The sequence below is a fragment of the Saccharomyces eubayanus genome, chromosome XVI (assembly GCF_001298625.1).
Source record: "Saccharomyces eubayanus strain FM1318 chromosome XVI, whole genome shotgun sequence".
NCBI lineage: Eukaryota > Fungi > Ascomycota > Saccharomycetes > Saccharomycetales > Saccharomycetaceae > Saccharomyces > Saccharomyces eubayanus.
Window position 1 is genome coordinate 404,526 of NC_030975.1, and position 27,674 is coordinate 432,199.

Genomic DNA, 27,674 nt, shown 5'->3' on the forward strand with positions numbered 1-27,674 from the left:
TCCTTCAGAAAATCGTTAACGAAGGCAAGGCGAAGCAAGAAAGAAAGTGTTGATCAATATCATAATTAGCGTGCAGATATGTACAGAAATAAATTATACTACCTACTGCTAAAGCATAAGGGGAATTGCATAAGGGGAATTGGTGGCACATGTGATAGCAGAATGTCCTCGGAACACTCTACAGGGCTGCGTTTGAAAGAGAAGATGCAGATGTGTTTTTATTTTTATGTAGTGGCGGCTATATATCGTTGTATAAAGTGATGTTAGTATTATTGATCAATGATGAGTCGTTTTGCGAAGATTGGTTTTTTTTCGCTTTGAATCTACTTTTGTGAGGCCACATCAAACCGTTGTTTCTCTCCTTCAAGATTGGCTTGTCGAGTTTTTTCACAATACTGTTAACCGTCATGGAATTCGCTGTAGTTTGCGATCCGGTGTTATTCGCGTGGCTGGTGCTGTTGTACATTTCCAGGTTCAGCAGGTCTATGAGGTTTATGGAATGCAGGTTCGCTATTTCGTGAATGAGAACGTCATTTTGGTGGGCGGTACTGCTGCGATTGGGGTGGCTAAAGAGATGTTTTTTCTCGACGATTAATTTTTTCAGGTTATTCGAGTGCGCTTGAGAGAATGCCTTCGAACCAGTAACGCCAGCCGGCCTTGGCTTCAGGTTGCTGCTCTTTAGTTGGTCGAACGACTGCAGCAGGTTTACGATGTTTTGTAAAAGTTGCAAGTCGTTAGGTAGCCTCAGCATTTCGAAATTTTTCAAACCCACTAGAGTCGGCCTTTTCAAATCCTTATAAAACAAGCTTTCCTGTCTTTTAATCAAACTTGAAAGACTCTTCTGAATTTCCAACACAGGAATTACTTCAAGGCCATCATCGTGTGTGGGTGATTCGGCGCTATTGCGGAAGCTGGGGCGCTGCAAAGGTCTCGGTATTATGATATTCGAGCTGCTCAGTGTCGCGGTGGTGCTTTGAATGACTGGCGCAATCATCCCCGGCTTATTCAATTTGCGTTTCTTAGGGACGACTATAGTGGGTATGATTGTAGTAACGGACGGATCGGACGCTGAATTTTTGCCCGTATAATCGACCCTTTTCCTTTTCCTGAGCTGCATTTGCATTGCTTGTTGTGTACTAGATTCAGGATTCTGTATTGTGTATGTGTATGTGTGTGGTTGGTTTATCGATTTTCTGTATCAGCTCATCGCATTACCACTAACATTATTAATAAGACTATGTACGTAGGTAGTAAAAGTATGTAGCGCTTTTGGGCGGACTGGAAAAATCAAAAGAAAAGAAAAGGAGAGGTCTTTTCCATTAGGCCAGCGGCTCGAAGCCGTGCGACAGGATCTCGTCGACAGTGACGCGCTCCTGTTCCGCGGAGTAGCAGTTCCGTGGGAAGAACAGTAGCACGTGCGCGTGGAAGATCCGGGCAACGCTCTGCAGAGCCGGGTAATTGACAAACCAGGCCACGTGACCCGCGCTCACAAGCGACCGCAGCAGCGGTTGTGCCTGAAGGAACGCGGTAAGGCGTGCCTGGGCCGCATCGCGCACGGCCTTGTCTGGGGAATGGACGGGCAGGGCGATCTTGGACCACAGAACAAGGTGCACGACGCCCGGCTCGAAGCTGTACGGGAAGTCGTTGGCGCGTAGAACATACAGCGCCCGCTCACTGAAGGCCCTCTCAACGGCGTCCTGGGACTGCGGCTTGTCTGATGACCATCCTAATTGCTGCAACATGTACTGGTTCATGTCCAAGCCGCTGGTCAACCTCTTGTGTTCGTGGTACTTCTCGGTCGTCTCTCTACTTCGTTTCAGGCGGGCGAGTTCTCCGGACTCGATGATGCCCTTGATCTCGTCCCACTTCAACTCGCAGGCCTCCACCTGGTTGTTGCCGACAATATCGTGCTGCATTGCGTTTCTGCGTTGATGATAGTGTGTCGGATACAATGCAATGTTCCTTGTCTGCCCCACCTTTTCATCTTCTATATATCTATATATATATATACATATCTATTATATTGTCATGACTTATATAACGCGCTCCGAATCAGGTTAATGTAAGAAAAATAAAAAAAAAAAAGATAGGAAGCTGGAAATCGCAAAAGCACGCTGGTTAAATACGCCCCCCCACTCACTTAGCTGGCACAATTATTGTCACTCCGAGACGCTTTTTTTCGTGGGATGCTTTCTGTGTACATTCTGTTTGTTTAACGACACACGTAAAAAATCCCGAAAATGACATACCCTGTCATTTCACTGAAACCAAGCTATAATTCTGTGATACGTGGTTGCCCCGGTTTGCCCGATACGCTGCCCCGAATCGAATGCCAATTAAGAGTGCGATCCAATGACTCGTTGCCTTTCCATCTGGTAAATATTGAAATTATCCTAAAAACCGTCGAACTCTACTTCAACAAGAACCTGTACGGTAGTACCAACAACTCTCTCGCTCCCTTCAATCATTCTTCAGACTCCCCTAACGGCAATTCGGATACGAACAACAAGAACACTACCGTTCATTACAAGAAAAACATTGTGCTTTCCCACCCTACCCATGATATCACCGGCAGTAACAGCAACGATCTTATCGGCATAGATATACCGTTGACAATAGGTCTACCCGACGATATCAAAGAGACAAACTATAACCCGAAATTTGGTAAGACGCAGACTTTCCTAGACTGTACAGTCTCCTACGCAAATGCCACCGGGGCAACCTCGAACAAGAAGCGGAACTTCCTCTACCCGATAAACGTCGAAAGATACACTTATCTCCCTTCACCGTCATACTTCAGACCGATCAACAGACCAAATATCACTTCCCCGGACCAAAAATTTCTGATCAACTACTCCATTGAAAATCCGTGCGTTTCCATGGACAATGATACGTTGAAGCTCTCCATATCGATTAGGCTAAATCCATTCCCAAATAGTGCCACCAGTTCTTCCCCGAATGATTTCGATATGTCTACGCCGACGCTTTTCTCCACAAAGAAGAAGTTCAAGTCCAAACTCAAACTGAAATCGATTACTACGCAGGTTCAAGAGTACTTGGAAATTTTGAAAAACCAATCCGAATTCTCATCCACCCAAACTTCAAACGTTTTGCAAACTTCCATAAGAACAGTTGACCAAACAATTTCCATGAATTCGATGCATTTCCAGTTCAACATAAAATTGTTCACAAAGGACAAACTTCTACAAGGTTTCGAATCTCCTGACTCAAGTTGTCCTGAAACCAAACTATTAATAAATAAAGTCGATGATATACCTTTACAATACCATAATTCAATAAGCACAATAGGCCAGCATTTCAATGTTTCTCACTCTCTGTCAATAAAATTGAAATTTAATAAAAGTTTAAAAAACTTTGAAATTAACCATCCCATAATCATATCATTTTGGTCGATAAATCAACTACCACTGATTGAAAACTTAATATCGCAGGAAAGGCAAACCGCCAAATTTGCCAAGAAATTTTATAAAACCTTTGGACAGATCAAGAAAAAGAACGTAAGCAACAGCAACACCAGTGCGAACTGTTTAGAATACCCCTCTTTACCGCCAATAATTTACTATTTCAACGACGCCGAAACAAATAATAGTTTCAATATACTGTATTTACAAAAGGACATTASCCGCATAGACCCCTCTAAACTAAAAAGAGTCCCCGTCATACAATAACACGGATTCTTGTAACACATTGTATACGTAAACGAAATATATATTGATATCTCTATGCTATTGTGTATTATATACTCTTCACTGCGATCAGGTAACCTTCCTTCCGCATTTTCTCGCCCTACTTCTGTATAGAGACAAAAAATACAATGCCTTCATTCCCATTGAAAAAAAAAGAACACAATACAACAGTTAATTATAACTATAGTTGTACATAGCTTTTTAATAGCAATATATTATCCGGGCCACATACCGCACACCAATGTCAAGACCAGATATACCGCTAAATCAGAATCCCGATGTTTTCCAGTTACTTCGTGACGAGGTACCCCTGTTTGACAACTCTATAACGTCTAAAGACAAAGAAATCATCGAAACACTATCTGAAATATATTCCATTATAATAACTTTAGATCATGTAGAAAAAGCGTATTTGAAGGACTCTATAAACGATACTCAATACACAAATACGGTCGATAAGCTATTAAAGCAGTTCAAGATCTACTTAAATTCGCAGAATAAAGACGAAATCAACAAACATTTCCGATCCATCGAATCGTTCTCAGACAAATACAACATTACAGCTTCAAACGCAATAACGAGACTGGAAAGAGGTATACCGATAACAGCAGAACATGCCATCTCTACCACCATCACTGCTGCGTCGGGCGGTAATGAGCAGGCTTCTTCTAGCGATAAAAAATTTAATGCTAAATACGTCGCCGAAGCCACCGGTAACTTCATCACCGTAATGGATGCCTTGAAACTCAACTATAATGCCAAGGATCAATTGCACCCCTTATTAGCAGAACTATTAATCAGCATAAACCGTGTCACCAGGGATGATTTTGAAAACAGATCGAAACTGATCGATTGGATTGTCAAAATAAATAAGTTATCAATTGGCGATACCCTGAACGAAACTCAGATAAGAGAATTATTGTTTGATTTAGATCTAGCTTATAAAAGTTTTTATGCTTTATTAGATTAAAAACATTTTAAGCCCATAAATATACATACTCACAAGAGTTTTTACATTCATTTGAGAATCTTTTTGTTTTTTATTTGCTGTTGGAATTTGGCTAACATATCCAACGTTTCTTGCTCTCTTTTATCGATCACCTTTTCTTCGACTTCCTCTGGGTCTTTAGTTGGTGGGTCGGCTTGATCATGCAGCTCTACCGGTTCAGTGTCTGATGAGGGGTGTTGTGGCTGATCTACGGACACGTCGGGCTTAGGTTGAACGCTTTGGTTATCCTTGATCCATGCAGGAAGAACCATTCTCTTGGTTGGCTTATTCTCAAAGACGTCATCTTTAATGTCATCATCACCATCATCGTCATCTTCATCTTCATATACCATCTTTACTTTCGATGATCTCTGAAGCTTCCTCTTTGGCTGTTGTCGTATTTCCTCATCATTATCATGTCCTCTTTTTGAAAGAGAGATATCCTTAAAATACGGTATAGTAATTTCAGAACTTTTTAAAACTGCAGGGTACATAAATTGCTTAACCTCATCGTTTTGAGTGGTGGTTTCGATCTCACCACTCAATATCTCTCTGAAGGCGTAGATAGATTTACCGACGATTTTTCCAAATACGTTACAATCGTTCAAGACATGTTTGGAATCTGCCTGTACAGTTATAAACCACGTATCTCTTTGCCTATCCCATCCAAATAGCCCATCTTTACTGAACCTTATCCGCGGATTTCTCTCTTGCGCGACTGCGCACTTCTCAGCAGTACCATCTGTACTAAACCTTAGGAGTTGATTTGGTTTCAATTCACTAAATTTCCCATTGACGTAGGTACCATCTGACAGCTTTGTTAAAAATCGCCTACTAGTCTGGGGGCATTCTTTAGCCCACAATTCAACGGCAATGTTTCCCTTTGTAGTGTACAGTATGCATTTAGCTGTTGTCTGCGGTTCGATGTTAGCGGACATGATGTCAATTGTTTACTTTAACCCATAAGCCCATCACGTACAATTTCACGTATATATATATATATTGCACCATTACTTTTTCAGGATATTGAACCTTTTTTTCTAGACACGCCGGAAAAGGGAAAAAAAAATGGAAAAGTTAGTTGGTCCCGTTAAATAATGAAATAACATATTTTCAACAAAGAGACCAAGAGAAAAAGGCCAGGACCAAGCGAAATAGAACCGTCTAACGCCCGCCCATTTGTGAATAGTTTTTTTGGCGTTATTATTGACTTTTCTTTTCCAGAACTCGCAACCGGATTCATTTTGCAAGAATACATCTATCCGCAATGCTATCTATTCTGAGAAATTCAGTGAGACTAAACCCAAGGGCCCTTGGAATTGTTCCAGCTGCTGCTAGGACATTGGCATCGGTACAGGTGTCCAAGAGACTCTTAACCAATTCGTCGACGCTGTTACAGAAGGAAATAAAGGACGACAAGCCCAAATCCATTCTTACGAATGACATGTTGTTCAAAGCCGGTGTTGATGTTGATGAGAATGGTCAAGCCAAAAACGAAGGGAAAAGAGAAGCAGAGGAAGTGGAAGGGGAAGGCCAAGGCCAGAATGAACCTTCTTCCAAGGGTGAAAAATCCAAGAGGAGAAGACAAACTTCTACGGACATAAAGAGAGAAAAGTATGCTAACTGGTTTTATATTTTCTCACTGTCTGCATTAGCAGGTGGTACTATCTATATGGCAAGAAATTGGGAGCCTCAAGAAGAGGAAGAACTGAAGAAAGACATCGGTAATGGTTACACGATGTCACTAATGTACAAAAGATTCAAAGCTCGTTTCAATTCCATGTTCACTTACTTCCAAGAACCACCTTTCCCTGATCTACTACCTCCACCACCACCACCACCATACCAAAGGCCACTAACCTTGGTCATTACATTAGAAGACTTTCTGGTCCACTCTGAGTGGTCACAAAAGTATGGTTGGAGAACTGCGAAGAGACCCGGCGCCGACTATTTCTTGGGTTACTTGTCGCAGTATTTCGAAATTGTTTTGTTCTCGTCCAATTATATGATGTACTCTGAAAAAATTGCTGAAAAATTGGACCCTATTCACGCATTTGTTTCCTATAACTTATTCAAAGAGCACTGTGTTTATAAAGATGGTGTGCACATCAAGGATCTTTCGAAATTGAACAGAGACTTGAGCAAAGTCATCATCATCGACACCGACCCAAACAGTTACAAACTGCAACCTGAAAATGCCATCCCAATGGAACCATGGAACGGTGAGGCAGACGACAAACTGGTCAGATTGATTCCATTTTTGGAGTATCTGGCCACGCAGCAAACCAAGGATGTTAGACCGATCTTGGACAGTTTCCAAGACAAGAAGAACCTTGCTACCGAATTCGACCAACGTGTAAAAAAATTGAAGGCTAAATTTCACGGAGACGGCTCTAATGGCAATTGGGCCTTAAAAGCGCTTGGTGTCACCAACGACATGGGCGGCAGCCAAAAGTTCCCGCTCGACCTAATCCACGAAGAGGGTCAAAAAAACTATTTAATGTTTATGAAGATGATTGAAGAGGAAAAGGAAAAGATCAGAATACAACAGGAACAGATGAGCGGCCAGACGTTCACCTTAAAGGACTACGTGGAAGGTAACCTGCCCTCACCCGAAGAGCAAATGAAGATGCAAATGGAAAAGCAAAAGGAGGTAGACGCGCTGTTCGAAGAGGAAAAAAAGAAGAAGAAGAGTGCCGAATCCAAATGATCATTATCTAGCGCGCGCGCGCGCGCGCTCTCTTTCTCTCTCTCTCTCTCTCTCTTGTGTATATGTGTATGTATCTACGTATCTATGTATACACATCCCTCATTTTGTTATGGTCATGTGAATAAGCCTAATGCGTATGTAAATTTTCTAATGCACCACTTTTTTATTTTTTTTGGTGCTATCGCACATGTATACGGATGAATGCGATGCGTTTTGCTTTTGTCAAGTAGCTTGCAAACACCAAACACCAAAAAAAAAACATGGCCGAATGGATCTTATTTATCATAGCGTCATACGGAGAAACCTCCGTCCGCTTCGTACATACTATACTACCACCCTCAGGCTTTAAGCTATACGGTTTCGCCGAGCATAAGACCGCCGTCAGGGTACCCGCTGCAAAACAGAATTAACTCCGGGCATGCAACACAAAACCAGAACGACTGCTCTTTCCGTGGAAATACAAACCGCCAGGCCGGGCGGCAGGGCCAGGTACCACCACCGGCACATACGACTCCGCCCCTCACGTAAGGGCCACCGCAGAAGGCGGATTATGTAAGGATTCGGGCGGCCATTGTGCCCGCGGGCGGCGTGCTGGCCGTGGCTGGTGAGCTCTCCTCTTGCCCGGGCGCCTGAAAAAAAGAGGGGCACTGCCCGGTGTGCCCCGCCGTTTTGAGGCAGTACCCGGCGGGCCGAGGTTGCAACGCGACGGAAATGAGGGGCGCGACGGCCTTCACGACGTCATTATGGCATGTGGCGCACCAGATCGAAACGGCGCTCGCCTCATCTCCATGGGAAAAAAGCTGGCAGCAAAGAGAAGAACGAGCTCAAATCAAAAGCCAAAAAAAAAAAAAGAGGGTGGCCGCGCCGCGGAGCTGTGAGAAGATATGCATCCGCTTTCTATATCGCTTTTGGTTTCGCTGTCGGTTTCGGTTTCGGTTTGGCCTTTGGTCATCGGTAATGTTGGTGGTGCTAAGATCTCCTCTCGAAAAGTGGTATGTGCAACCTGGTCGGTATATCACCGACCATGTGGGCACTATCGCAATATTTTGACTTATGAGGGGCGGCGGGTTAAGTGAGACAGCCAACAGTGTTACTAAGCTCGAGTGGTGCGATTTAACGGCCCGAAGCACGTTCGAAACACCGTTCGAGCTGTTGGACTGATCTTTCTTTGCGAGGACGTATATAAGTGTAGTACTAATTCGATGATAATCCGTTTGTGTAGTGTTCAGTCTATCCTTTATCTTGTTTGTAGCTAGTAGTACAACAGAAGAATATCAAGGAAGAACCCTTTATATACTATATCAATAAACTTACCCAACGCCCACACAATGACTAAACTACACTTTGACACTGCTGAAGCAGTCAAGATCACTCTGCCAAACGGCTTAACATACGAGCAACCAACTGGTCTGTTCATCAACAACAAGTTCATGAAGGCCCAAGACGGTAAGACATACCCTGTCGAAGACCCTTCCACTGAAAGCACCGTCTGTGAAGTGTCTTCTGCCACCACCGAAGACGTTGAGTACGCTATTGAATGTGCCGACCGCGCATTTCACGACACCGAATGGGCCACCCAAGACCCAAGAGAAAGAGGTCGTTTATTGAGCAAGTTGGCCGACGAATTGGAAAGCCAAATCGACTTGGTCTCTTCCATCGAATCCTTGGACAACGGTAAGACTTTGGCCTTGGCCCGTGGTGACGTTACCATCGCCATCAACTGTTTGAGAGATGCCGCCGCCTACGCTGACAAGATCAACGGTAGAACCATCAACACTGGTGACGGTTACATGAACTTCACCACTTTGGAGCCAATTGGTGTCTGTGGTCAAATCATCCCATGGAACTTCCCAATCATGATGTTGACCTGGAAGATCGCACCTGCTTTGGCCATGGGTAACGTTTGTATCTTAAAGCCTGCTGCCGTTACTCCTTTGAATGCCCTATACTTTGCCTCCTTGTGTAAGAAGGTCGGTATCCCAGCTGGTGTCGTCAACATCGTCCCAGGTCCTGGTAGATCTGTCGGTGCTGCTTTGACAAACGACCCAAGAATCAGAAAGTTAGCCTTCACCGGTTCCACTGAAGTTGGTAAGAGTGTTGCTATCGACTCTTCTGAATCAAACTTGAAGAAGATCACTCTGGAATTGGGTGGTAAATCCGCTCATTTAGTCTTCGACGACGCTAATATTAAGAAGACTTTGCCAAACTTGGTAAACGGTATCTTCAAGAACGCCGGTCAAATTTGTTCCTCCGGTTCAAGAATCTACGTACAAGAGGGCATCTACGATGAACTTTTGGCCGCTTTCAAAGCTTACTTGGAAACCGAAATCAAAGTCGGTAACCCATTCGACAAGGCTAACTTCCAAGGTGCTATCACTAACCGTCAACAATTCGACACAATTATGAACTACATCGACATCGGTAAGAAGGAAGGTGCTAAGATCTTAACTGGTGGTGAAAAGGTTGGTAACAAGGGTTACTTCATCAGACCAACTGTCTTCTACGACGTTGAAGAAGACATGAGAATCGTTAAAGAGGAAATTTTCGGCCCTGTCGTTACCGTGGCAAAGTTCAAGACTTTGGAAGAAGGTGTGGCAATGGCAAACAGCTCCGAATTCGGTCTAGGCTCCGGTATCGAAACTGAATCTCTAAGCACTGGTTTGAAGGTGGCAAAGATGTTAAAGGCTGGTACCGTGTGGATCAACACTTACAACGATTTCGACTCTAGAGTTCCATTCGGTGGTGTTAAGCAATCCGGTTACGGTAGAGAAATGGGTGAAGAAGTCTACCATGCATACACTGAAGTTAAAGCTGTCAGAATTAAGTTGTAATGTACTACCATTCATTCATTTTAATGTCTTTTCTCTTTCCCTCACACATACACAATGTCATATATAAATACTTGGTCTTTCGTCATATAAATAAATAAATAAAATAAAATTCGGTTTCATATTTTAAAAAAAAAATTACTATTTGCTTTTATTGCTGTATCTTCTTTACTCAATGGCAAGCCATAGGGAGCAAAAACGAAAACGACGTGCAACGTGTGCAGAATCGCTTCCTGCTGAATCTTGATTTGCCTCTTGGTAAAAGCACTATAGGCAATGTACCCGAAAGAAATACTATAAGTCGCTCTGTGGAAAAAAAAGGTTTGGTAGAAAAAATCCGTTGCTAAATCATATTACCTAAGAAGAGTTTCATATACATAAAGCGCACTGGGCTCATCCGACATTAGATCCAATATATCACCTGACTCGAACACATACATGAAAGCGTTCTCCCGAGTACTATCAACGTCGAATGTTTTCCAATATAGACCACACAACAACATCATTCTTCGAGCGGTACGGCATTTCCGCTCACCGGTCCCTTCTTATGACTTTTCTAGACAAACCCCCAAGACGGACCCAGACAATACAGCAGCAATGCTGCTACAGAAAAACCTGATCCAAAGAAATAATATGCTTTACGGATATGGGTCAGGCACAATACGATGCACTTTGCTCGACTCTGTTGGGCGAGCCAAGTCCCCATCAGTAGAAATAAAACGCGAAGATCTGGTTTCGAAACATGGACTATTACCTAGAGATCTACGTAAAATTGAAAAATCGAGGAAAAACGATTTGGTCCCTAGTTTACTCGTGCGAGAGAATTCTATATTGATTAGTTTGCTTACCGTGAAAGCCCTAATCAAGCCTGACATGGTTATCATTTTCGATTCCACCGGTAGCGGGATAACCTTAAACTCAGAGGCTCACAAGAACTTTATAAACGATATGAAATTGAGGCTGAAAAATCAAGAAACAACCGAACTAAATAGCGACCCGTTGCCTTATGAATTTAGAGCATTAGAAACCATATTCATTTCTGCATTATCCAACCTCACAAGCGAAATGAAGGTACTCCTAACCATATGTAAAGGCGTCCTCCAAGACCTGGAGTTCAGCATAACGAGAGATAAGCTGAGGTTTTTGTTAGGTCAGAATAAGAAACTGAGTAGCTTCAATAAAAAGGCCGTCCTAGTTAGGGATATGCTAGACGATTTAATAGAACAGGACGATTTGCTTTGCGATATGTACTTAACCGATAGAAAAGAAGGCAGAATAAGGGTCCAGGATGATCATACTGAAATCGAAATGCTTTTGGAAACGTACCATAATTATGTCGATGAAATAGTTCAAAAAAGTGAAAGTGCCATATCAGACGTGAAAACCACAGAAGAAATCATAAACATCATTCTAGATTCTAACAGAAACCAACTGATGCTGCTAGGAATACGGTATGCTATAGGAATGCTCTCGTTGGGAGGTGCTCTATTTTTAGGTTCTATTTATGGTATGAACTTGGAGAGTTTTATAGAAGAGAGCAATTACGGCTACATGGCTGTCTTTATTTTCGGGCTAATATCTACTGTTTGGCTTTACGGAAAAGGAATCAGACACCTACACAAACTACAACGCATGACATTACTAAGCAAAGTCAAAACAGAATCTATTCATGAACCGCCGCTGAAAAAATAGTTATCGAAAATATTCGTAGTATGCATTACAAACACTTAAATTCTTTCCTTTTCTACACAACGCGAAAGCCTGCAACCTTGAAAACACTCTTACTCGACCAAGAAAGCGGCAAAAAAATAGAAGCTCGCACTCAGGATTGAACTAAGGACCAACAGATTTGCAATCTGCTGCGCTACCACTGCGCCATACGAGCATTTCTTGAAATCTTCCTTATTTTTAATGAATATAAATGATATTTAATCGCAACTGGTATGCTGTGCCACTATATTTGCCACAGTAATTGTTAATATAGTACAAACTAGCATTCACACCAATCCACTGAAGACGCCACGCGGTCCAAAATTCTTTCATCAGTGCTCCCAGTAGTAACGCTATCTTCCTGTATGGTACGAAAGACTGCACGTACAGATCTGCAAGTTACGTTTAGAGTGAAGTTCGACGAGGTTGTACTTTCACTTCTCTTTCGTCAGTTTCTCCCGGTTTTGTTTAATCAAAAATTAATTTATTGACGTGTTTGAAAAAGAACACAATTTTTATATATTTATAAATATGTTGATAATTAGTTAATTTATTAAGTTGTAATAACTAAGAATAAGCAGTTCTCTCTTAATTTATATAAGAGAGGTATTTAAAACACACGCTGGTTGGCCATATGGAACTCAATGGTCAAAGCATAATTCATAATATGGACAATAAGTTATCTGTATAACTCATCTCCTTATATACTAATTTCTGATCAATTAATAGATCTTTATACTCATCTTCATTAGGTATGTTTGTTTCAGTGTCAATATGATTGATACCATACTCAATAATGCTCGAGATTACCTGTTTCGACATAAGGAGTGTCATGTTCGAAATCACTTATTCCAACAAAATTGTATAAGAGATTACAGACCCTATTCATGTTATAAGAATATTACTACACACGATGTTAAAGGTCGCACATATCACGAGACTAGTACAAGATCCAAGCCCGTCATCAAACTTGAAGGAAACAGAGGCGCAACGTTAAAAACGCGATAGGATCAATGAATGGTGGTATTTAAAAAGAGGTTAAAAAGATTATCTTCAATATTATGCAAAAACTGCTAGTTCTCTTTTTGATCTTTAAATCCGTCGGATAATCCTTAGCATATTTTTTATACGTATTATTATGACATTGAAACAAAATAGAAATGGAAAATTCATCATCACATTTCATAGGCCAATATGAAGCACTTGTGAACATATTGAAGGAGAAATCATGTTTACTATGGTTTGCTGTCACTCATGTGAAATTTAGTCAAAAGACATTACCCGGAAAAGTTACATATGACTCCCAGAAAGCGAACTTCAAAGTGGTTGATGACAAATGAATGTTGGTTCAAAGGTGATGAAAATCGGTATATTGTCTACACATATTTTAAGGCCGCATAAAGCACCCGTTTGTCAAGATAGATCCAGAATAATTTTTATTGGAAGGCCCAAATTACAACATCGACATGTTCCTTTCAAAATTCAACCCTATAAGGTCATGCTCACCCATCTTCCGTTCAACGACCCTTCTTCGTCATCAAACTCGAATGTTTTTGAGTACAGAAATAAGAAAAGCTATTCAAGACGCTATTGAATCTGCCCCAGTGGTTCTCTTCATGAAAGGTACTCCAGAATTTCCAAAATGTGGGTTTTCAAGAGCAACCATAGGGTTATTAGGAAACCAAGGTGTTGATCCAGTTAAATTTGCGGCTTATAATGTTCTAGAAGACCCGGAGCTACGTGAAGGTATCAAAGAATTTTCAGAGTGGCCTACTATACCCCAGCTGTATGTAAATAAAGAATTTGTTGGCGGTTGTGATGTTATTACAAGTATGGCACGTTCAGGTGAATTAGCTGATTTATTAGAAGAGGCACATGCCTTGGTACCCGAAGAACAAGAAGCCAAGGATAATTGAGATCACTGCTATTACAAGCAAAATAGAATGAAATTGATCGAATATTTCAGAACTCGTGGGTCATATACACCTCAACGATTCATATTTATATATGCATATACATTTGCTATTTTATCATTTTAAGATTTGTAGTGTATTCTCATGCCTTTAGACTTGTAAATAATAGATGCTCTACTTACAAACTCCGTTCTTTGTTTCGTCAAATGAATTGGCTTTGAAACAAAGAAATGAGAACCATCAAATAGTTGATATTTCCTCAGTAAATATCCGAATCGAATGTAAGGCGTAACATGACAGAAGCCATATTTGCATTCTAATCTAAGAATAACTGTGATTGACTTTGGTATTTCTCAATATTAAGTATAATCATTATTAGTGTTTGTTCGCTTTTTCTGTTTGCATTCATTTTTCCGCTAAAAAAAGCCGATAAATTGACTATAAGAGAAATTTAGCGTCTCCTCTTACATTTAAAATAAATACCAATCACGCTGCCTCAAAATAAAGTTTTCCGTATCAATGTAGTACAGTCCCATGAAACATTTAACCTAGCCCTTGATGCGGTTCAGTTATGATATAAATTTTGAGATCTTGTTCTCTCGAACGATATTATAATTAAAATATTAGATAATCATATTGATTCTATACATAAAACATTAGTGTAAAACTTTTTAAAAAATAGTGATAAAAATGACCATAAAGTGACAAAAAATGATGTGAAAAGACTCCAAAGTTCACCAACTGAAATAAAGAAATAAAGTGAGTTTGACCAACAAAAATGATAGTTTGCCTAATTTTTTGTGATTTTACTTTCGTCACCTGGTACCTTTTGGAAAATATTGGTATCATCTTCATGCCTTTCCTTTCTTGGCCCATTGAACCAATTCTTGAAATTCAAAACAGACTTCAAGGACCAAACCTTAACTCTTGCAATATAATAGCAGAATAACATAGCAGCAACATTGAAACAAATGTAAGCCCACATAAAACCAAAGTTTCTCCATCTGTGATCCCACTTGACATTAAATTGCTCCACGACCTGATCTTGAACAGAGTATGGACAATATTCACAGCTTTCAGTAGCAGATGGGTTTACCAGATAGCCTGTATTGTTGTTCATATAAGTAGATAAAAACTCACCACATGTTTGACCGCTTGGTGGATCCATGATGTTGTATTCATGAGGATTGCAAACAACCTTCTTATTATGAACTAGGGGAGTGACCAATGCTTGAACGACATAAGTGAATGGCGATACGTTGTACATCAATCTTCTCCAGAAGGCAGGCATCTTTTGTCTTGGCTGTAAAATACCACAGAACAATAACATAGCAGCAAATAAGTTAGAATTGATCATAGAAGCAGATGGCACATCAGGAGACATGTACAAAATCCACAAACCGTACGTGACAAAATACAATGGGAAAACTAAAACATAAAAGAAGAAAAAGAAACCTGCATGAGATGCGCGACCGCTAAATTGAGCTGGCCAGTAGTAACAAATGAAACACAAGAATTGGCAGAGGGTAGACCAGAAGTTTTCAACAGCAGCATGACATAACAACAGCGCACTCCAGTGGAAAGTATTAGAAGCGGCTTCCCTGACTTCGTATAGTTCTCTACTATCAAAAGCGAAGACATGCAGTTGATTGATCATAGCCAAAGAAATCAATAACAGCATGAAGACAGAGGAGAAAGCTTCAGTGGCACCACCAATAGAATGATTAACACCAACATATGACAAACCGACGAATAAAGCACAAGCGACACATTCGAAGAACTTGGCCCTAATATATACAGGTGATCTCCAAAATTGCAGAAAAGTTCTCCGTAAAACGCACTTAATTTGAGTGGTGTATTTAGCAGCAAATCTTGTAGCCAATTCAGGATCATCATTGACAGGTCTACCAGGTAACACACGATGTAACTCTTCAACTTCGGCTCTTGCTGCGGCACATTCGGGAGAGGCAAGCCATAGATCATGCCAATCAGCGTTAACACTAGCAGTGGCACCAGCACCAATACAATTCAAAATATATTCAGCAGGGTTCTCAGAGACACCACATTTCATACCGGATTGACGTTCAAAATACTTTAGCAATGTTTCGGAATTTGGACCAATATCACCGAAGTAAACCATTTTACCACCCTTCTTCAACAATAATAATCTGTCAAATTGTTCAAACAAAGTGGCAGACGGTTGATGAATAGTACACAAAATAGATTGACCAGAATCGGCCAAAGCCCTCATAAATTGAACAATAGACCAAGCAGATTGGGAGTCCAAACCAGAAGTAGGTTCATCCAAGAATAACAGCAATGAAGGTTTAGCAACCAATTCAACACCGATAGACAGCTTCTTTCTCTGTTCAACATTCAAACCCCTACCAGTTTTACCAACTAAAGCTTCAGCGTAATTTTGCATACCTAGCAAAAGAATGATTTTTTCAACATATTCGTATTTTTCCTCTAATGAAACAGATCTTTGCTGTCTTAGTTCGGCAGCAAACCTCAAGGATTCTCTAACGGACAGTTCAGCCATATGGTTATCGGCTTGTGCGACGTAACCGCATGATCTATTGAATGAGGCAGGCAATGGTTTGGCATTGACAAACATATCACCAGTAATAACACCCATATTGATTCTTTGAGCCAAAACATTCAGCAGCGTAGTTTTACCAGCACCAGACTCACCCATTAAGGCTGTCATCTTACCTGGTTTAACATAACCAAAAACATCTGACAATAACTGTCTTGTAGCACCATCGTATGGAATAGTATAGTCCAAATGATTCCAGGTGAAAACGTCCTTTTCCGCGATGACTTTATCCAAGTCGACGTTTGGACCGTTCAAAGCTTCCATCATTTCTTCCCTAGAAGCAGTTCTAGCATCTGCATTTTCAGTACCCAATTGTGGCATGTGACCTCTCTTATATAACAACAAATCACCACCGCCTTCAATGGGTTTCAAATATTCTGATAGGATAACGTTGAATACAATATAGCCGAAGGTCCACACAATATTCACACCCCAATTCCTCCATGCGTGCTTGTATGCGAAATGGTATTGGTGCAAGATATAAGAGTCACCGCTAACGTACAAATTGCCCTTGATTGCACCAGCGGCATTGCACACTTGATTAGCAATAGAAATGCCTTCGTAACCAGGGCCCGACGGAACCAAGGCACTACACAACATCTCTCTATGATGGAACTCAGTGGAGACCAAACTTTCAAAGGCGTAAGTCAAAGGATTGATAAAATGAATCCATCTAATCCAGTGATGCATTTCACCAATTGGTAAGACAAAACCAGCATAAACACAAAGCATCAAGACCCATAGACCACCAACGGCATGTGCATCGACACCAGATTTACTCATGGTAGCAACAAACTTGAAAATAAAAGAGGTACATTGTTGCACGGTCAACAAATATAAAATGTATTGGAAGAAAGCACCGGCTTCATATTTCATGAATGGGATCCAGTAAGTGATCAAACACAACATCAAAATGGCAACCAATTTGGTAGGAAATTCAGTAATAATTTCCTGTAATGATTCAGCTGACAAGTGATACATGGAATACGATTTATGTTTGACGATGACTGGTCTACTGGAGAAAGAATTACCAATTTCAGCCAAGGAAGTAACAGAAGCAAACAGTAGGACATAGAATAACATACCACCACGAGAATAAGCACCGGCGGTGGTCGATTGGCTTTTGTCATCAATTCTATGGAACATAGAACCGATAATCAAAGCTTTAATCAAAAAAGAACTCAAGTAAACCTTGGTATAAGTGGAATCACCTTTGACTCTTTGGAACCCACGAATCATGCAGTAGTAGACTTGGGTCCAGTAGTTGACGACGTATTGCGAGTTTTCTCTTTGGCCTTGTTGCAATCTTTGCTTCTTGGCAACATCTAATCTGTCTCTTGTTTCTTCGGCAGGATGTCTATCTTGGTAATCTTCATAAGACCTTAACAGTTCTTGATAGTCTTCCGAGTTTAACCAGTATTGTTCGAATTCAGAACTAGATTTTGGAACTTTATCTTCACAACCAGGTTTAATATCCAAAGTTCTGTTTTCGTAATCGACAGTCACTGAAGTCAAAAATTCTGCGGATGTCATTCTGTTTGGCTTCACCCAACCCATATTACTGAAATATGCAACGGCTTTATCAGCAGGACCGAAATAGATTTGTTTACCGTTATATAGAACGGTGGTTTTATCGAATAACTCATAAATGTTTTCACCAGCTTGGTAAATGGCAACAATGGCAGAGTTATTAACCATGTTGGTAGCAGTTCTGATAGCTTGAGCAAATTCTAAAGCAGTGGAAGCATCTAAACCTCTTGTGGCATTATCCCAAGAGTAAATGGATGCGTTCATTGCTTGAGCTTCCACTAGGGAAACACGCTTACGTTCACCACCAGAGACACCTCTTACGAAATCATTACCAACTTTAGTTGCATATGTGTGTCTCAAACCGAAAACGGTACACCACAGGTCTCTAATATTATCAACGTACTGTCTTCTAGTCATTTTATCAACTCTGACACGGGGAGTCTTACATTTTAGCGCGAAATCGATAGTTTCCTTAACGGTAATCTTTGGGAAATGGAAGTCTAATTCGGGACAGTAAATAACGTAGCCTTTATACTTAGACATCATTTCGCTTTGATCCAGACCGTCATAAGAGAACTCACCCTGGACATCGACTAATTCCGAGGTCTCACCAGATAAACATTTTAGGAAAGTAGAACAACCGGCACCTGGTCTACCAACAACAAACAGCATTTCACCTGATTCGACGACACCGGTACAGTTCTGAATAATGTTTCTCAATGGAACATCGGACTTCTTGGTAAATTTACTTATAAGATGTGCGGGTATAGTGGCGATGTTTCTAAGCATCTCTGCAACACTGGGTCCATACGCAGCAGAAGCATCTACACCAACAGCTGTTAGGTTTTTGAAGGCTACACCGGAGTCACCAGGTTCGATACCTTGTTCTAGTTGACGAGATCTCAAATAGTTTAGTAGCGAGCGCAAATCGAAATCTAAGTCGTTGACTTCGAAGGAGTCCATTTCCTTCTTGGTCTTACGAGAAATGACTCTTGCCATGGATTCCAATCTTTCTATACCATCCTCGTTAGATAAGATATTCGTTATGTGACGCGATAGTTGTGAAGTAGCCGTCATATCCTCATTATCAGCTTGGTCATCTAAGGCGGCGTACGATTGTACGGAATTAGCGTATGAATGATCATCGCCATGATTCGAATTCGAAGAAATGTCTTTCTCGGGATGTTCGTCAGTAGAAGACATTTTTCCTTATAATAGTAACGATAACAATAAACTAAGTTCAAGTTCTTTTCAATGAATATGAGCAGTTAGGAATACAGGCGAAAACAGCGAAGGATCACGTATATAAAAGACAAAACCGTTCCGTTTTCTTATTGTTATACTATTAGCGTTCTTGGTTCCTTCTACTATATGAAATACACCAAGAAGACAGAGACAACCTCATAGCATAAACCTTTGAAAAAGCCAGGATTCGTTGATATATTTATACGGTTTACATTTCTTTCCAAGGTACTAATGTCTACAGTGGAAGAATAGTCATAAGAACCGTCGAAAAAATAACCTACGGGATCCATCGCGCATGGCTAAAAAACAAGTAGCAGAAAAACACTGGCTGTAGCGAGTAGTATGTATGAGCCATAGCCGAAAGATCGAAAACGAAGAAGATCCTCGAGAAATTCCGCCGAACCGGCTCTTAACTTATGCACAGTGTTAACTTTTTCAGGCCCCGAAAAAGAAAGAAACACCGTTGCCAAGCGGCCCTGGGGCAGGGCCCGGGGTCACCCTACGGCGCAGATGCGGCAAAATGAGCTAGGGGACCGGCTAGTAGAGCCTAGGCTGGTAACCGGAGCAGGGAAAAAAAAAGCGCGCATTCGTTGAAGCGGTTTTGCAATGATAATAGATGCCTAACTTAAGAGCCGGTGGCTATTACACATGACACCTCCCAACGGGTTTTGTTACGGGCTTTCGGCTGGTAGATAGAAATCAGTACTTAAAGTGGTGATCGTCTGCCATTGTAAGGTATATTTTTCAGGTGGACGGTGAGTGATGCGATAAAGGTTAGGAATGCCGCTCGTCGGTTCGAAGCAAACAAACAAAGTCCGCAACCGAAATACGGAAAAGCGAGGACACTCATCGGGCGGCTATCGACGGGCCAGTACGCTTGATAGAAATGGATGATGTTCTTTTTCTGTCCCAGTGTCCGGCAAGCAAAACGTCTTGGTAATGACGGGCCTTCTGGCTGTTCTGATTTCGTATGGAAGAATATTTCTTTTCTTTTGGGTTATATTTGTATATATTTAGATTTTAATATATAAGATGCAAAACATAGATATCGTAGAAAATAATATCGTAGTAAATGTGATATGGGCGGTTCGAAAACGGTTACGCGATGCTGTGGTGATTGTGGGATAAGAATAGGGTGCACGAAAAAAAAGAAATGAGGAAATGGAAATTGTATTTTGTTACACGTGCAAGGAAATGCACCAGAGCAATACGTCATAAGAGGCGAAGAGTAATAATAAAACAAGTTCTCCGGTTCCGTGCCTTGGAAGTACAAAGATCGTTCTAGCGACCGGTTTCATTTTTTTTTAGATTGCGTGAGATAGTTCGCTTCGATTTTGAATATGAAGTTTAGTGTGTATTAGTTTGGGTTTCTTCATAATATTCTTTTATGTGGCGTCATTTCCTAGCAGGTGTTTTGAAGGGTCATTTTTCTCTAGATCGTAGACATCGTTGTTGTTTCTCGAGGAGTTTAGTATCATCATGTTTGTATTCGAGTCCTTTCTTAGTCTTTTCTGCTGCCTCGATAGCGAGGCGGTGTTATTTGTAGTGTCGCTACTGCCCCTGGTCGATTTAAGTCTTTGTCCTAGTGAGTTTAGGGTTGCAGCGACCCTGGCTTTGAAAGAGCCGAACTTCCAATTCTTGGTAACGTTGCTGGAGTTTCTTGAACATAACCAGCAATAAAATACAAATTCCCCATATAGGATGAAAAAGCCAAAGACAAACCCGGTGACGACACACGACAGAATGTGGTTCTCCAATGCTTTCATTAACTTGGCGTCATCCAAGTGCCACGAGGAACCTTTGGAAATGGAGAAGAAGGAGTAGGTATGCATCTTGTAGTAAGCAGGTTGCAGGATTCTTATGGTTCCATTCTTAGGAATACCCCATCTCTTGTATTGTTTCCATATAACACTCAAAAACAAAGGACCGGTGGAGCCCATAATGGTTATGTAAGGAATGAACCAGTATTTATCGTAGTGTTTCAGGGATTTCAGAGCCTTTAAGAAGAAAGGATGTCTGGGTACGGAACCCATGACGTCGTTCGAGACACCCATGGGGGAGGTCTTTCTCAAGAACGCGGGGAAAGCCAGTAATGGGTCTAGTTTCCTTTCGCAACCGTCGTCCAAGTCGATGTAGATACCACCGTAGTGGGACAGGATGAAGTAACGGATGGCATCGGCACGTTCGATGGGGTACTTGTAGTTCTCAAAAGTGTCCAGGAACCAAGGGTACTCTTCCTTGATAAATTCGTGCGCCATCTCATCTGTCCATAGGATGTACTTGTAGTCCGGGTGCAAGTCGAGACATTTCTGTCTACCTTCCTTCCAGTGCTCCGGGATTTCTTCTGTCTTGTAAGTCTGATGGATAATCTTAGGGATTAGCTGGGGCTTGGAGGCAACATTGGGCGGAGGATTCAGGTCTTCCTCCAGTATGGCGTCTTTGAAAGTGTYGTCAATACACAGCGTTAGCAAATCGAACGTGTACTGTATTATAAACAACACCAGGATCACGTTGAAATAGATAAGGTATTTTAGTTCTTTTCTCATAATGGGTGCGAAAATGTGAAGAGTTAGAACAATATGGTAGAGCAAATGCGACTATAATAGTGTCTTATACGTTTATATTTGTATATTTGTTTGTTTGTTTGTTTGTTTGTTTGTTTATTTATTTCAAAACCGATAGTAAATATTGTAGCACGTTAAAGAACACAAAGCATACGAAGCAAAAATATAATAGGATGTCAAGTTGACGCTTTTTTATTAAACTGATATAAAAATTATAAGGATAATATTATAGCTCAAGCCTCCTTCCCTTGTACTCCTTTCTACTCCTTTCCAGTCGTATTTTTTTTTTGGCAGGTGGAAAAAGTCTATATATAACACAAGAGGGGAATGAACTGAGGATTATCGGCAGTGAACGTGAAAGGGAAGAAAGCTGCGCTCAGGGCGCTTGGCTGAGGAAAGAGAAGCGCAGACGGAATGAGATAGGCAAAACAACGAAGAACAAGAAGAAGAAAAAAAAGATGGCTTAGCGAAAGATTAGTTTTTTTTTTTCTCGGGGCGGAAGTTGTCGCCGGGAAGAGTGAGAGCGACGCAGAAAGCTCGGGTCGGTGGTGGTGGTGCGGCGCGACGCGACGCGAACGCGAGGGTGGTCGTTTCGGGGATAGTAAATATGTGGGGGTGTGAGGTGTGGGTGGCTGCGGTGGGAGTGCGCAGCCAAGAGAGAGAATAAGCGTGGTTGAGTCGAGACGAGACGGGAAGAAACGTGGATAGGTAAACAAGTACGGGTCCCTCTAGATGGCTGACACGCTGAGGGGCAGTGGGTGATGATGGTAGTCGTCGCGATGTCGCAGAGTCACTTCTTGGCGCCGTACTCAACGGTTTTGAGTTTTCGGCACATGTGCAAAGTTACTCCTTTGTTTTTCTTTTCTTTTTCGAGTTTTCGCTTCTTAAAAATCTATAGAGTTATTTAGAGGCGCGTCGCGTCTACTGCATCAACAGCAACGAGTCCAGTTTTTCCTGGGTCAGCTGTATGTTCAATGCATGCTTGTTGCACTGGTTGTTTAGAAGCCGCAACTCCAGCTCGTTGGAGTTGACTTTTAGGTTTAGGTCTTGTAGAGTGGTATCGATTACGTCACTTTCGTTGAATACGTCTCTTACTTTGTCGCATTCGGTGTCAGCGTTGGCGGCTCTTTTAATGTTTTTGTCGAAATCCGTCAGGTACAGGAACGGCGAGTCTTTCATGTCCGCGACTCTTTTCTTCTTGGTTATCATGCCTCCGGAGGAGCTATTGCTTCTATTTTCGGTCGCATGTGCTGGGTAACCCCTGCTGTGGTGGTTGTCCGACGGAGGAGGGGGAGGAGGAGGAGGTGGCGGTGTCTCGCGATGGTGGTAGTTGCTATAGTGGTGGTTGTTGGCATATGGATAGGCGTTGTTGTGATATGGCCTACTGTTTCCCACGGAGGATACCGAAGGCGGCGGCGGAAGCCCGTTGTTGGGGCTGCTGCTGCTGCTTACAGGCTGCTGAAGCGGATAATCTGCCTCCGTGTTCTGGTATCTGGATTTGGGTCGTTTTTCCTCGTACTCGTATTCGTCTCGCAGGTCATCCGCGACGCTGCCGGCCGCATCCTGGCTGTTGGCTCCGTATGGCGCATGGAACGCATTCGCATTGTTGTTGTATCTATGGGGCTGCGCTGGATATTGCCTGCTGTTACCCGTGTAGAAGGGCCTGGTGTCGGCGCTACCGCCTCTGTAGTACGCACCGGGCTGCCTCGAGTCAGCCTCCTGCGGCTGCTGCTCGTAGTTGCCGCTATACCTAGCACCATAAGACGTGCCGCTGCCGCCTCTATAGTACGATCCGCCCGTCGCGCCTCTTCCTCGTCTAGCGTGGTAGTTCCCTCTTTGTCTTGGAGGAGTAGATGAATACCTGCTGTAATTATTATTCCCCGTGTATCCGCTCATGCCTGGTCTGCCGATTTTGGACACCTACACGCTCTATGATGACTGTGGTGTTCTTTTCTTTTCATTGCACTCTATCTAGTTCATCCGATGTTCTTGGGAAAAAAGCACCCTGGAGGGTAACATTACGTTAAAAATGACCCTCTGCTGTTTCGGAGCGGCGGAAGCCTCTCCCCCTTCCCCCGCCGCTTCTGCTCCCCTCCCCGCCCCTAAAAAGTATCAAGGCTCACCCACCACATTCGCACGGGCACGCCACAGTGAGGCACTCAGGATAAGAAGAAACGAGCCAGGAGAGGCGCCAGAGGGATGCCGTAGTACCGTATCAGCTGCTGGTGCAGTATGGAAAACGCAGTGGTGAAATGATGTGGAGAATGACATGTCGTGCGTGGTGCAGTAGTTTCTACTATTAAGGTACCTACTTACCCACAAAGATACGTTCCATTCCACCTTTATCATTTTTTTTTTTATCGTTCTTATTCGCATCGCGCTTATCTTACAATTTTAGGTTTTGAATTTTGAATTTTGGTGCTTGGTTTAGTTCTTCTCGCATAATTTCAGCCCAGATCATGATTATAGCATGGGGATCTTCTAATCTTTAAGTTCCTCCCCTTCCTTCTCCAGAGAATATAAAAACAGAATTTTCTAGTTGCTACTCTCTACCATTTGTCTTGCCCCCTCCCTCTTGACTCGTACCCTTTTTTTTTTGACCTACTACCAGATCTACATTTTGTCATATCTTATAAGACAATTACGATCGCCTCCACCCACTACTTTATTTAATCTTATTACTATTACTCGCTGAAAACATGGATGCTTTTGATAACATGTCTGTATTAAATCGTCCGGGCGCCAACGCAAGAAGAAGCTCCCAATCTTCAAACGAAATGTTTGCACCTCAGATTCAAGATCTTCAAAACATACCAAGATCTTTCAATAGTAACAGTACCAACTTAAACTTGCCAAAAAATTACAATGCTGCTAATCAACTCCCCTTTTCGTCTCATCAACAGAAGATCATTATGGAGCACCTCCTAATAACGAAAAACAATTCTCAACAGCAGAAGGACTACTCTCACGTGCCATGCAAATTTTTCAAGATGGGCAATTGTCAAGCTGGCTCATCGTGTCCCTTTTCCCACTCTCCAGACATCATCAACTCTGCGAACAATTTACCTTGTAAATACTTTGCGAAGGGCAACTGTAAATTCGGTAACAAGTGCGTTAATGCTCATATTCTACCAAACGGGTTGAGAATGAACAGCAAAGGGCCTATCGAAATTGCGCCTTCTTCGCACAATAATTACTTCTCTCACTCCAGATCCGCTTCGTTCTCCACTTACATGTCACCTCCAATGTCTGCTAATACAGACATCGCATATTCTGCGTCCAGTACAAACTATTTCGCTCCACAATACCCGCTCTCCCCACCTCAAAAGAGCCCTGAGGCCCTACATTCGGATTTTTTTTCTCCTCCCTCTTCTTCTTCGTCATACGTCAACTACAATTACAGTAACGCTACCACCAACACTAGTTCCTACTCCCCTGTGTCGTCATCATCATCCAATATCTGGCAAGAACAAGGCCAGACCGCATTGTCAAACTCTAATGGGAGTCAGAATACCAGGTACTGCACAAGCCCTGCAATCCAAGAAGAATCAGACAATGAAATTGAAGAGATGTTAATTCACGACTTCAATGCACGGTGCCGCCAAGAATGAAATAGCGTTCATCCCGCTATTTGCCACAGCTTCTAGCATACCACTCATCCTTTCATTCAAAAATTCACAAAATAAGAAAAAAACCAAAAAAAAAAAGCACGTTTAATAAATTCGGTTGGATTTTTTAATTTCTCTTTGAGAATACCATTGCATTTTGCATGCTCATATCCAATGACTCATTAAAGACTAAAATTTGTTTAAAAAAAAGTCAAAAAGAAAAAAAAATACGCACCAATACATGCAACTTTTAACTGTTCATCATTTACTACATATTCTTTATCTAACGTCCGCCTTTCTTCCTTCCTACGTTCTCATAAACATTAGCTTTGTTTTTCATTTTCTAAGACTTTGAAAAATAAAATCATATATACATATATACATATATATATATATATATATATAATGACATTTGTTCTTACTCAATAATGTTCTGATCTATGATACATGATCCCATCCTTCAGGTTTATCCCTCTTCAAAATATCAAAGTAGTGTCCACCACATGACTCCTTTTTAAAGGTAAAATCATTACCTTGATCACAATTACATTTATATTGCTCCCAAATGTCATCGTTCATGGGGCAATTGTCATACTTTCCATAATGAAATCCGATATTCTCGAAGAAATGAATCTTATCCTTTGGCAACAACATCGATAACCCAATTGTATGAATAATAGATTCCGTCCATTTCCAGTAAAATATACCACCTTCTTTGTCAATATATTCGAAAAATTTTTTATACGCAGGTGATCTATAAAAGTTCAAATTTCCAATTTCAAAATTTGACGTAAATTCACAATTGTTGAAATTGTCAGAGTCCTTTTCGGTAATGAAGGCTTTGAAATTATTTTCTGATATAAACTTGGGGAAATCTTTACCAAATTTCTTTGTAGTATCCCAGATCTTGTCGTTGGCTTCCTTAGCCTCACTCCTGCTCAATGTGAACCCGAATACTTTCCCAGAATCCTGCATCCATCTGAATAAATCATACCCGATATCACAATACAACTTGATACCAGGATCCACTCTCCAATACCAATCAAACTCGTCCAAAATGGGATGTCTCCAGAAAAACCCGGCTAAATATCTTGCTTTATATCTAACGGCTCTAGAGTCACCATCTGGGATGTTTACTAGTGCAATTAGTGAGTCTGCCGCTTTATTCTGATCAATCCACTCAGGGTACGTCCATTCATCCTCAGGAATTTCTGCAAATTTAATGTCGATCACTTCAGAATTACCATTCATGGAATCGGTCATGGCCTGGTAAATCATTTCTTTCTTCGTATCGTCAATCTTTCCCTGACTAATGAAAACCCACGGGTACGCAAAATCCTTATTGAACTTGCCTTGCACTTCATCAATGGACAGTAGAATTTGGGTCATGGAATCCTGTTCTGTGATTAATGAGACAAAACAAGCTTTTGGTGGCGACCCTCTGTGGTTGATATATGATGGAACCATGTACCCTAGCGTTGTTTCATTACCTCCATATGATTTGATTTTTTCCTTAATGGCACTGTTAGTGGCATTTCTAATAGCTGCTTCCTCTAGAGATTGCTTAATTTCGGCTTCTTCTTCTTCCTGCTGTATACGTCTTTGTTCCTCCACACTAACCTTTGCGATAGGGTACAGCGATGACGGAAGATATGGCGTCAAATACTGTTCAGACATCTGCTTTGTTTTCGGGTGATTCAAAGTCACCATTAGTGCAAACACGAAAACGACCGATATCAATAGAAAACGTGCTATTTTTTTGCTCAGGAGGATATGCATCTTTTCGTATTTATCTTCTCTAAATGGTACAAAACTTTGATGGAGCTCTCGGTGACTTTTCCACGTTAAAGAATATGTTCATATTATCATTAATACCAAAACGCAGATCACCCACAATTCTGCAGTTAAATATCACATGTAGCTTCCTTGCATTTTTTTTCTTTCGAAATGCAACTCGTCTTTTACGGGAGCATACTCTATTAGAAAAGACCATATCCGATGCTGACTATATATTTACATGAGCAGAAGGAAGGGAAAGGCTCAGGATAAAAGAACAAGAACCACATTATACCAAAAGTGATACGAAGAAGTGCTATTTTTTTATCAAAGATGTCTGGAGTAATACAAAAGAAAAAAACAAAAATAATAAATGCTTTGCAAAACCCTGAATTAACAAGGCTCATAGAGGACCCTGCCAATCTGGGTATATCTTTACATTTTCCCATCAGCTCCTTGCTAAAGAGCAATAAGTGTACGCCTGTGCCCAAGCTCT

The 27,674-nt window shown here is 41.5% G+C and overlaps 14 protein-coding genes and 1 non-coding gene across 15 annotated transcripts; 7 read left to right on the forward strand and 8 right to left on the reverse strand.

The window, feature by feature from the left end:
* Window positions 1–238: 238 nt before the first annotated feature.
* DI49_5392 (uncharacterized protein) lies at window positions 239–1,123 on the reverse strand (the record flags this gene model as incomplete). Its single annotated transcript, XM_018368383.1, has 1 exon — window positions 239–1,123. The coding sequence occupies one exon, from the start codon at window positions 1,121–1,123 to the stop codon at window positions 239–241; it is 885 nt and encodes a 294-aa protein (XP_018218963.1).
* A 196-nt stretch (window positions 1,124–1,319) lies between these two features.
* Window positions 1,320–1,916, reverse strand: HTC1 (Htc1p; the record flags this gene model as incomplete). Its single annotated transcript, XM_018368384.1, has 1 exon — window positions 1,320–1,916. One exon carries the CDS (start codon window positions 1,914–1,916, stop codon window positions 1,320–1,322), a length of 597 nt encoding a protein of 198 aa, XP_018218964.1.
* A 324-nt stretch (window positions 1,917–2,240) lies between these two features.
* Window positions 2,241–3,689, forward strand: RGL1 (Rgl1p; the record flags this gene model as incomplete). The annotated part of the gene is made up of 1 exon (XM_018368385.1): window positions 2,241–3,689. One exon carries the CDS (start codon window positions 2,241–2,243, stop codon window positions 3,687–3,689), a length of 1,449 nt encoding a protein of 482 aa, XP_018218965.1.
* A 259-nt stretch (window positions 3,690–3,948) lies between these two features.
* On the forward strand, window positions 3,949–4,677 carry VPS28 (ESCRT-I subunit protein VPS28; the record flags this gene model as incomplete). The annotated part of the gene is made up of 1 exon (XM_018368386.1): window positions 3,949–4,677. The coding sequence occupies one exon, from the start codon at window positions 3,949–3,951 to the stop codon at window positions 4,675–4,677; it is 729 nt and encodes a 242-aa protein (XP_018218966.1).
* A 47-nt stretch (window positions 4,678–4,724) lies between these two features.
* CWC27 (putative peptidylprolyl isomerase CWC27) lies at window positions 4,725–5,633 on the reverse strand (the record flags this gene model as incomplete). Its single annotated transcript, XM_018368387.1, has 1 exon — window positions 4,725–5,633. One exon carries the CDS (start codon window positions 5,631–5,633, stop codon window positions 4,725–4,727), a length of 909 nt encoding a protein of 302 aa, XP_018218967.1.
* Window positions 5,634–5,962: 329 nt separating this feature from the next.
* TIM50 (protein translocase subunit TIM50) lies at window positions 5,963–7,405 on the forward strand (the record flags this gene model as incomplete). Its single annotated transcript, XM_018368388.1, has 1 exon — window positions 5,963–7,405. One exon carries the CDS (start codon window positions 5,963–5,965, stop codon window positions 7,403–7,405), a length of 1,443 nt encoding a protein of 480 aa, XP_018218968.1.
* Window positions 7,406–8,733: 1,328 nt separating this feature from the next.
* On the forward strand, window positions 8,734–10,236 carry ALD6 (aldehyde dehydrogenase (NADP(+)) ALD6; the record flags this gene model as incomplete). The annotated part of the gene is made up of 1 exon (XM_018368389.1): window positions 8,734–10,236. One exon carries the CDS (start codon window positions 8,734–8,736, stop codon window positions 10,234–10,236), a length of 1,503 nt encoding a protein of 500 aa, XP_018218969.1.
* Window positions 10,237–10,671: 435 nt separating this feature from the next.
* Window positions 10,672–11,925, forward strand: MFM1 (Mfm1p; the record flags this gene model as incomplete). Its single annotated transcript, XM_018368390.1, has 1 exon — window positions 10,672–11,925. The coding sequence occupies one exon, from the start codon at window positions 10,672–10,674 to the stop codon at window positions 11,923–11,925; it is 1,254 nt and encodes a 417-aa protein (XP_018218970.1).
* Window positions 11,926–12,046: 121 nt separating this feature from the next.
* On the reverse strand, window positions 12,047–12,118 carry DI49_5400. Its single transcript has one exon. It is a non-coding gene; the product is annotated as a tRNA-Cys (tRNA).
* A 1,291-nt stretch (window positions 12,119–13,409) lies between these two features.
* On the forward strand, window positions 13,410–13,859 carry GRX5 (monothiol glutaredoxin GRX5; the record flags this gene model as incomplete). Its single annotated transcript, XM_018368391.1, has 1 exon — window positions 13,410–13,859. The coding sequence occupies one exon, from the start codon at window positions 13,410–13,412 to the stop codon at window positions 13,857–13,859; it is 450 nt and encodes a 149-aa protein (XP_018218971.1).
* Window positions 13,860–14,646: 787 nt separating this feature from the next.
* PDR12 (ATP-binding cassette multidrug transporter PDR12) lies at window positions 14,647–19,188 on the reverse strand (the record flags this gene model as incomplete). Its single annotated transcript, XM_018368392.1, has 1 exon — window positions 14,647–19,188. The coding sequence occupies one exon, from the start codon at window positions 19,186–19,188 to the stop codon at window positions 14,647–14,649; it is 4,542 nt and encodes a 1,513-aa protein (XP_018218972.1).
* A 1,427-nt stretch (window positions 19,189–20,615) lies between these two features.
* Window positions 20,616–21,776, reverse strand: SUR1 (mannosylinositol phosphorylceramide synthase catalytic subunit SUR1; the record flags this gene model as incomplete). The annotated part of the gene is made up of 1 exon (XM_018368393.1): window positions 20,616–21,776. One exon carries the CDS (start codon window positions 21,774–21,776, stop codon window positions 20,616–20,618), a length of 1,161 nt encoding a protein of 386 aa, XP_018218973.1.
* Window positions 21,777–22,715: 939 nt separating this feature from the next.
* LGE1 (Lge1p) lies at window positions 22,716–23,690 on the reverse strand (the record flags this gene model as incomplete). The annotated part of the gene is made up of 1 exon (XM_018368394.1): window positions 22,716–23,690. One exon carries the CDS (start codon window positions 23,688–23,690, stop codon window positions 22,716–22,718), a length of 975 nt encoding a protein of 324 aa, XP_018218974.1.
* Window positions 23,691–24,493: 803 nt separating this feature from the next.
* On the forward strand, window positions 24,494–25,405 carry LEE1 (Lee1p; the record flags this gene model as incomplete). Its single annotated transcript, XM_018368395.1, has 1 exon — window positions 24,494–25,405. The coding sequence occupies one exon, from the start codon at window positions 24,494–24,496 to the stop codon at window positions 25,403–25,405; it is 912 nt and encodes a 303-aa protein (XP_018218975.1).
* Window positions 25,406–25,840: 435 nt separating this feature from the next.
* KTR6 (putative mannosyltransferase) lies at window positions 25,841–27,181 on the reverse strand (the record flags this gene model as incomplete). Its single annotated transcript, XM_018368396.1, has 1 exon — window positions 25,841–27,181. The coding sequence occupies one exon, from the start codon at window positions 27,179–27,181 to the stop codon at window positions 25,841–25,843; it is 1,341 nt and encodes a 446-aa protein (XP_018218976.1).
* Window positions 27,182–27,674: the final 493 nt, after the last annotated feature.